Source organism: Zootoca vivipara, chromosome 16 (assembly GCF_963506605.1).
Source record: "Zootoca vivipara chromosome 16, rZooViv1.1, whole genome shotgun sequence".
Classification (NCBI taxonomy): domain Eukaryota; kingdom Metazoa; phylum Chordata; class Lepidosauria; order Squamata; family Lacertidae; genus Zootoca; species Zootoca vivipara.
The window spans coordinates 39,506,804-39,514,875 of record NC_083291.1 but is presented as its reverse complement, the minus strand read 5'-3'; the positions used below and the strand labels follow the sequence as shown (position 1 = coordinate 39,514,875).

Here is an 8,072-nt window from a genome sequence, read left to right as displayed (position 1 = left end):
GTGGCATGTCTAGGCAAAAATGCCTTGCCATTCCTCTCCATCGTTTTATATAAAACCTTTTTTAGGGGGGGACGGGACATTTTTGAGGGATGGAGCCTGACCCCACAAGGTCGGGGTGATAAGCTAGGAACAAGACTGCAGGACAATACTTTTGCCTGTTGAAGTACAGCTTTCCCTCTGGCTGGGGCAGGGATCTCGGCTCCCTCCCACTCCAGAGGAATATGTACACCCCCCTCCACTCGCTGCCTCTCTGGACATTCCACAGAGGGGAAGGGAGAAGAGCAGTCGGGGCTTATTCTTCAGAGATGGTGGGGAATAGGCTATAAAATGAAAAGCAAACAACTGCACTGACTGCTAAGTCCTACCTCTCCATTGTCAAAGAGATTTGGCAGGTAAAGCAGGCTCCCCTCCCCCCCAAAAGCAAACAAACCCAGGAGCAGACCCCCTTCCCCACCAACTTGCTCTGTGCCCTGGTCTTTTGTATTATAATGTATTTCGCTGTGTCCCCTTCCTGTTCAGACCCTAAGATCCTTCCTAACCCACTCTCCTACCCCATTTATTTTCCTTTGAGACAGGAACAGTCGTCCTAGGAGTTTCCCATGGCTGTCCACCCCTCCGCGCCTCCTCACCCCTAGTGCTGCGTATCTGTCGTTTTTGTGCTATTTTGAACAATTAAAGACCTCCTTTTTTTGGAAACCAGGTTCTGTCTGTGAAACTAGCTCTTTCCCTCATCCTCTTCTAGTACTAGGGCATTTCTGGCTACTTTTTGGGAGAAGAGCCCTTTTGCCCTCTTGGGAGGGCTGGGACGCAAGTGTTTTCACCATTGAAAAGCACAATATTGGCATTCAGCTTTATTTCCATGTGCTTGGGGGAAGAGTAGCCGGGGATATGATCCAGCTCTCCCAAGTGCTAGGCTGTGTCATCCAGAGAACAAAGGTCTACCTTGGGATCCAGCTCCAGAAGCTGTCTGCTGCAGCCCCCCCAAATGTCCTTGGGGCTGTTCTTTGGGGTTGCACTTTCACCCTTTGGGATTGCAGAGCTTGAAGAGCCCACCCCCTTAGGCATATTCGGACAGAAGGGATCTGTATTTGGTCTGATCAGCAGCTACACTTCTGTCTGGCTGCCCCTTCTGGTGGCCTGGTCTCCAGGTGAACTGAGTCCGGTTGTGGCTCTTCATGTACCCTCCGCTGAGGTGAAACAAAAAGAAAAATGGTGAGGGGGCAAAGTGGTTGATGCAGGTGGGCAATGGGGTGTTGGGAAGGACTATGTCTTATAAGAAAGTTGAAAACGGGGAGAGGTGTTTTTGTTTTTAGGGATAAAAGCAATCTCAAAGGTATGTGGTCTGTCTGGGGCCTTATAAGGGCAGGGCTGAAAATGAGGTTTCTTACATTCTTTAGTACGGCCCGTATGGCCCACTCAAACACCTCCTCCACGTTGGTGGCTTCCTTGGCACTGGTTTCAAAGTATTTGGCTTCATGAAGCTTGCTCCACATTTCTGCTTCCTCGGAAGACACCTGGACAAAAACAGGGCTTGGGCATACTCTGCTCCCTTCCCAATCCCATCTGCAACTCTTAAGAATCAAAAAGCTTGTGGTCTTTTTAGTGTGCATAATGAGAGCAAATATTTAAGATAATATAATTCTTCCCCGGATACCAAATTCTACATCTCTGCTCGACAATTGTGCCAAAGTCCTCTGGTGAAGCTGGTCATTAGGATGCAATATTCCCTGAACTTTCTGTCCACTCCCCGTCTCCTTGAGTTGTTGCAAAGAGTTCTTACAGAACCCCTAAAGCAGGCATCCCCAAACTTCGGTCCTCCAGATGTTTTGGACTACAATTCCCATCATCCCTGACCACTGGTCCTGTTAGCTAGGGATCATGGGAGTTGTAGGCCAAAACATCTGGAGGGCCGCAGTTTGGGGGTGCCTGCCCTAAAGAGTTCTGACCTAACTAGTCCAGCCCAATATGTCTGAGAGCCATACAGGATGTGGACCTTTGCCCTGCACCTGGCTTCATATGTAGCCCTACCCAGTGGCAGACTTGGGGCTTTAAAATTTCAGCAGTGCACTCTGCAATGCCAAAATTTGGGGTTGGTGTGGCGCCTCTCGCCTTCCACTGTTTGCCATTGTTGCAGCGCCCCCTTAGCTTGGCAGCCAGCGTGGGCGAACCGGTCGCACTCCCCCTAAATCCCCCTCTGCCCCACCTCACGGTTCTCCAGGTCCATCTTGTTCCCAATGACAGCAGTGGGGAAAATGGGCTCTTCCTCTGGCTCAATCTGCAACAGGAGCTGCTTGTGCCACTTCTCCAGGGCTTGGAAAGAGCTGACAGATGAGACATCGAAGACCAGAAGGCAGCAGTCTGACCCCCGGTAGAGGGCAGTCCCCAGTGCTTGGAACCTTTCTGTACCAGCTGTGTCCCAAATCTAGGTGCAAGAATAAGAGATAGAAGATGAGGCCTTGATTTCAAGGCACCCCTGGGTCCTTGGTGACTTGCCTCCATTAATCTTGGTTCTCACAAAGGTTAGTAAGCGTGGGTTTTGTCCCCTTTTTGTGGGAGCATCAGGAGATACTATGCCAAATGATGGTGTGGACTAGAGTCTCCTGTTTCTTTATTCAGTTGATGTTCTGGATTCTTCCACCATGTTTGACCAGGGTTGAGTGGCTGCCACAAATCTGCCAACAGCAAACTAATCTACACATCAGAATGTATACCATGCCAAATGGCTATAAAGGGATGGAGAGCTGGAGTGGAGCAGCTTTCTTGAACCCCCATCTCCCCAGTCTTCTACATTTCAGGTGCCAGCTGTTCATTGTGACTGGCACCCAGAAAATGAGTGCTGTGATGTGATGTGCTGTTTTGCCATAAAAGTTGGCAATCTTTGATCTAACCAGCAGCCAGAAAAAGTACTGAACAAGATGGGGACTGCAGCCTTGTAATGTTGAACGTTGCTTCCTATGATTAGTGGAAACTGACAATTGTGCAAAATGAGAAACCACAGGAATATGTTTACTACAAGCTGCTGAATTCAGCTTTGTCGCAGAACTTGGGTCTGCATGGTGCTGCACAAAGTACACGGACACGACTAGTTTGCTATATGGGTTGGAAGCCTTTCCTCAAGCCAAATTGACTGCTAGCATTGTAAAGGATCTTTGGGGTGGGGGTGGCGGCTACCTTGGTTCATGCACTTGGATCAGGACTGTTTGCTGTAAAGGTGCCTTTTCTGACATGATCTTGGTTTTTTTTTATGGATGGTGTTTAATTTTGTCCTGTTTGTATGGCATTGGCCATCATACTTGTTTATGAATTGATAAAACTTTGCATGGAACAATTGATAACATGTTCCCAAAGAATGATCTGAACACATGTGGTGTAAATTCTGCTCTGCTTGAGGCTAACCTGGTCTGGCTTTGTAAGCTTTTGCATAGATAGAATATCACTTTGGAAGCCACATGGTAAGCTCCTTACAGGAAGGGCTAAGTGTAGGTGTGTTACATAGACCTTGCAGCCCAAGGGAGAATTGTGTTGGTTCATAAGAGTTGGGCCACTGCATATTTGGGGCTGCAGCAATATTGGAATTTTATTTTTTTTACTTGTGCAGATTGCTTCTGTACAAATTGGGGAACAAGAAATGAAAATCAGAATTCAGCTTTGTCATTAAGGTTAATTCTAGAAGGGAAAGGGTGTTTGCTGTAACTAAGAATGGATTTTTAGCAAATAGCTAGAGTCCACATTGTAATATGCTAGTGCAGGGGTCAGCAACCTTTTTTAGCCGTGGGCCGGTCCACCATCCCTCAGACCATGCGGTGGGCCGGACTATATTTTGGAGGGGGGAAATGAACGAATTCCTATGCCCCACAAATAACCCAGGGATGCATTTTAAATAAAAGGACACATTCTACTCATGTAGAAACATGCTGATTCCCAGACCATCTGCGGGCCGGATTGAAAAGGTGATTGGGCCACATCCGGACCATGGGCGTTAGGTGCCTACCGCTGTGCCAGTGGCACCCCACCCAGGGCCTGTCTCATGGTATAGGCTTTAGTCCAGAAATGCCTGTATCTTATTGACTCTCTTAAGTCTTTAGGCTGCCACGATAAAGCTAAAACAAGGCACCTGTAACAAAACAGCAGATTTGGGGTGCTCATATTGAGGGGGCCGGAGGACCCCTTTTCTAGAATATTCTGTTCCATTCTCTCTTGTATTTTCTTTGCCACAATTGTCATTGAGCACAACCGTCAATTCACTTGCCCATTTTAGATTCTCTCCCTTACACACCTTTAAATATTTTCCTGAAATAGGTGCTTGTACAGAAATTGGGTCCCTGCTAATGCTCCATCTTGTGCACGAAGGGTGCCATTCTGGCTACATAAGGCACATATGGGATAATTTTAGACCTTGAGTGGGGAACCTGTGGCCTCCAGGTGGTGTTAAGGCTCCCTCCAGTCTCAGCCAGCATGGCCAATGGCTTGGGGATTATGGGAGCTGGAAATGGAGTATGTTACTAAAATTGCCCTAGGCTGGAGCACAGGGTTTCTTTAATGGGTAACATGGGATGAGCTTAGGGGGTGATCTTTGCCCAACAGTGAGCCTCTACTGAGCCTACCTGCACGGTCAGTTTGCGTCCATCAATGTTTACTTCCTTGCTGAGGAAATCTGCTCCAATGGTGGCTCTGTAGCGACTGCTGAAGCGGTGGTTAACATACTGGTTCATCAGGGCAGATTTTCCCGCCCTGCAGGGAACGGGGAAGGGTCGACATTTTAACATGTGGAGGTCTAGTCAGTAACCTCTCCAGACACCGCCTCATCAACCAATACAAGGCTGCAGAGGTGGAGCTGGTTCTCTGCTCCTGAACTGCCTCTTGCGCACATGCACACTGCCTTGTGATAAAGCCTATTTGGGGGCAGCAGTGGGGAATCCCATGGTAAGATTGCGAAGGCCTTTTGAGTAGCAGTCACTGGAGCACAGCAGCAGGATGGGAAGGTCTGGTGATCTGTGTGTGGCCTTCCGAGGAATATCTAGTTGGCTACTGTAGGAAACATGCTGCATGAGGCTCAGTTGGCCTTTTGAGTACAAAAGTTTGAAAAAGGCACAAGGAAACCCTGATGCAACTCCATAAGGCAGAATACGTCATCTTGGTAAAATATGCTTAAAATCAAACAATGGCAAAAGCATATCTTGCATCAAAATGCTTTGGCATTGCATGTACAAACTCTCCAGAAGCCTTTTCTGATGGTGCCCTTTCTTTTCTTGGTCACTTTCATACAAAGCCTTCTGTTTGAAATGATTAAGACAAAAATCAGGCAACTGACATGGTTTCAAAATGATATTCAGTGTTTTGCATGCACTGTGTCTGGCAGTGTTTGAACCCTATTCTTCTTCTCTGTGTTTCTTCACATCTGGTATATCTAGGTTAATCCTAACTATCTTACTTTTTGGCATAAAAGGTAAATAATAAATCTCAAATCCTCATTGCATTGGACGGTTGTATGCATTCATAATATCTTAAACACATACTAAGGCCCCTTTTGAGTTTAGATACAGATAATTGAAATAACCAAATTATTTTACTCAATACATAAAAACTACACTCTTTAAACAAATGTTTAAATAATGGCTATAAAAAGTTGAAGGTGGTTGTTAATTATAATTATACAGTAAATATTACTACACTGCCATAAAGCTGTGGTTACTTAGTAAATTACCGTAGTTGCAACAACAGCTGCTACCAGGCTCTTCAGAGTCAGGTTGATGGGGGAAGGTAGGAGGTAAGCAAGCACATTTTTCTGAGTATTTTGATGAAGAGGTGTTTTTGTTAACACTTGTAAAGGGGACCCCTGACCATTAGGTCCAGTTGCAGATGACTCTGGGGTTGCAGCGCTCATCTCGCTTTACTGGCCAAGGGAGCTGGCGTACAGCTTCCAGGTCATGTGGCCAGCATGACAAAGCTGCTTCTGGTGAACCAGAGCAGCACACAGAAACGTCGTTTACCTTCCCGCTGTAGTGGTACCTATTTATCTATTTGCACTTTGATGTGCTTTCAAACTGCTAGGTTGGCAGGAGCTGGGACCGAGCAACGGGAGCTCAACCCGTCGCAGGGATTGGAACTGCCGACCTTCTGATCAGCAAGCCCTAGGCTCTGGTTTAACCCACAGCGCCAAAGTTATGCTAATTTTACAAGCATGCTGGACTAGTCTAGAGGAGAAGCTGAATAAAAATGCACTAAGATCTCATGTTCCGTTTAGCTCCCCATGACTAGCAAATGCAGACTTGCAGCCTGACCCTGCACCTGTCTACCCAGAGGTAAATCCCACTGAGTTCAAGAGGGTTTTACTCATCCAGTCTAGATTATGCAACATATTTAAAATGGCAGCATAATGTGAAGAGAACGAAACACAGTTGTGCATAATACATACAGGTTGCATGTTTTTGTTTTCTTAAAAAGCACCCTTTTTATTGCATCGATGGCGCTCTCTGGGTTCAGGCAATGGTAATACCATTGTGTCCATAGGATAGTCATTTGACTTGGCTTCTAGTTATTTGGTGTTGCCTCTTCCATCTGCTTTAACTCTGGGAACAAACAGCTGGTCTAGTTCAGCTGCACCCCACAAAATTGTCCTATTATCCGCTGCCTGTGGTATACACACGTAGCCCGGTCAGCTGCAACGTAGTCCCACTTGTTGCACGTACTTTAAAGGACTTTGAATGAGGTAGGAGAGCAGCGTGCAGCGCACCGGGATCTCGCTGCCCATGTGAAGCAAAGACACGCCAGCAAGTTCCTTGCTAAGTTGCTCGGGGAGCGAATAAAGAATACAGTGTTTCTTCAAGTGGGTGGCTCACTCCATGCTCCCCAGCCGAGACTACAGATAATACGGGGAGAATGGCTGTGGAAGCACGGAGCTGAACTTCGCTGAAGTTTCTCCGCCCGCTTCCGGTCCCAGTGCGCGTTTACCGGGCTGCACCGGGCGGGCTGCACCTGCCTCTGACGCCGCCGCCCCCTCCGCCAATTCCACCTGCCGCCTTAACCCTTTGGCTGCCGAACGGGGACAGGATCCCGGGAATCCTTCCCCTCTCGCCAGTGTCTCTCCTCTTCCCAGCGCCGACCCCTGGCGGGGGATTCCCGCTTAGCCATCGGAGCCTGGCTGGGGGGCGAGGAGGCGGGCCAGCCCTCTCGGCGGTCCTGCCTTCCCCGACGGCGCGTTCCCCCATCCAAGCCGCCCCTTTTGCTTACCCGGAATTGCCGATCAGCAGGATCTTGAGGTGGGAGCGTCTGAACATGGGGCGTCTGCGCCAGAACCTGCGGAGACACGGGCGGGTGAGGGCGGCGGCGGAGCAGCCCTACTGGTAGCCGAGCCCTGGGGCAGCTCGGGAACACTAGCCTCCGTCGAGACCCTTACGGGGCCCTCGCCCCACCCGCGGCCAGGCGTGGATTGCTTCACCATGCGACTGGCATGGTGTGGGTCCCCCTCCTCAGTCTGCGGGGCGGGCGCCCGGACCTCTGCCCCAAAGTCCGTCCCCGGCCGTGCGCTCCCGCGAGCAACCTCAGGGCGGCACAGCCTTGCTCCAACTCCCTCTGAAGAAGGGAGGGCGCTGCTTGGAGCTCCTCGCAGCTGCTTGCTTTCGCCCTCGTCGTCAGCCTCCCCGTCGGCCTGGCCGACGCGCATTCCTGCCGGGCTTATCGGCGAGAGCCGCCCTTGCTGGGTGAAGGGGCAGGCGAGGGAGGAGGAAGGGCGAGGGGCTGCGCCTTCCGGACACGTATTCAGATGAGGCTGGTGGGATCCGGCTTGTGCCAAGATTAAGCAAGGATCACGATGGAGAATCTCATGTCATATTTAAGTCAAATCTTAATGCTTATTAAGATCTACAGAGATAATCCAAAGAAATAAGATCAGATTCACACACCTGTTCACAGGTGCTATTATCCTTACAACAATTCTGCAGAGATTGGCGCTTCCAGGAAACGTTGCCCTTGAACCGTAACCTAGTCTTGAAACCATGCTGGTGGGACGGGCATCCAGGGTCCGCACCGTGGGGCACCTGCTGAGGCCCACACCCCTGCAGGGCCCTCCCACC

General features: G+C 49.3%; 1 protein-coding gene across 3 annotated transcripts; it reads right to left on the bottom strand.

Moving 5' to 3' along the window:
• Positions 1–72: 72 nt before the first annotated feature.
• On the bottom strand, positions 73–8,066 carry LOC118097471 (ras-related protein Rab-7a). Of its 3 annotated transcripts, XM_035140299.2 has the most exons (6): positions 7,902–8,059; positions 7,231–7,296; positions 4,605–4,731; positions 2,204–2,422; positions 1,389–1,514; positions 839–1,187 (listed from the first exon to the last, which is right to left on the bottom strand). In XM_035140299.2, exons 1-6 carry the CDS (start codon positions 7,994–7,996, stop codon positions 1,098–1,100), a joined length of 723 nt encoding a protein of 240 aa, XP_034996190.1. In that variant the 5' UTR covers positions 7,997–8,059; the 3' UTR covers positions 839–1,097. The 3 variants fall into 3 exon arrangements, with proteins under 3 accessions (XP_060124888.1, XP_060124890.1, XP_034996190.1); XM_060268905.1 differs by having other exon boundaries at positions 73–1,514; positions 7,902–8,066; XM_060268907.1 differs by lacking the exon at positions 1,389–1,514 and having other exon boundaries at positions 73–1,187; positions 7,902–8,066.
• Positions 8,067–8,072: the final 6 nt, after the last annotated feature.

Coding starts and splice junctions, on each gene's coding strand:
- LOC118097471 (XM_060268905.1), bottom strand. CDS start 7,996: ATGGTTTCAAGACTAGGTTACGGTTCAAGGGCAACGTTTCCTGGAAGC. Junction 7,297..7,901: donor ATAATAGCACCTGTGAACAG/GTGTGTGAATCT, acceptor GTGTCTCCGCAG/GTTCTGGCGCAGACGCCCCA. Junction 4,732..7,230: donor CTGCTGATCGGCAATTCCGG/GTAAGCAAAAGG, acceptor CGTTCCCTGCAG/GGCGGGAAAATCTGCCCTGA.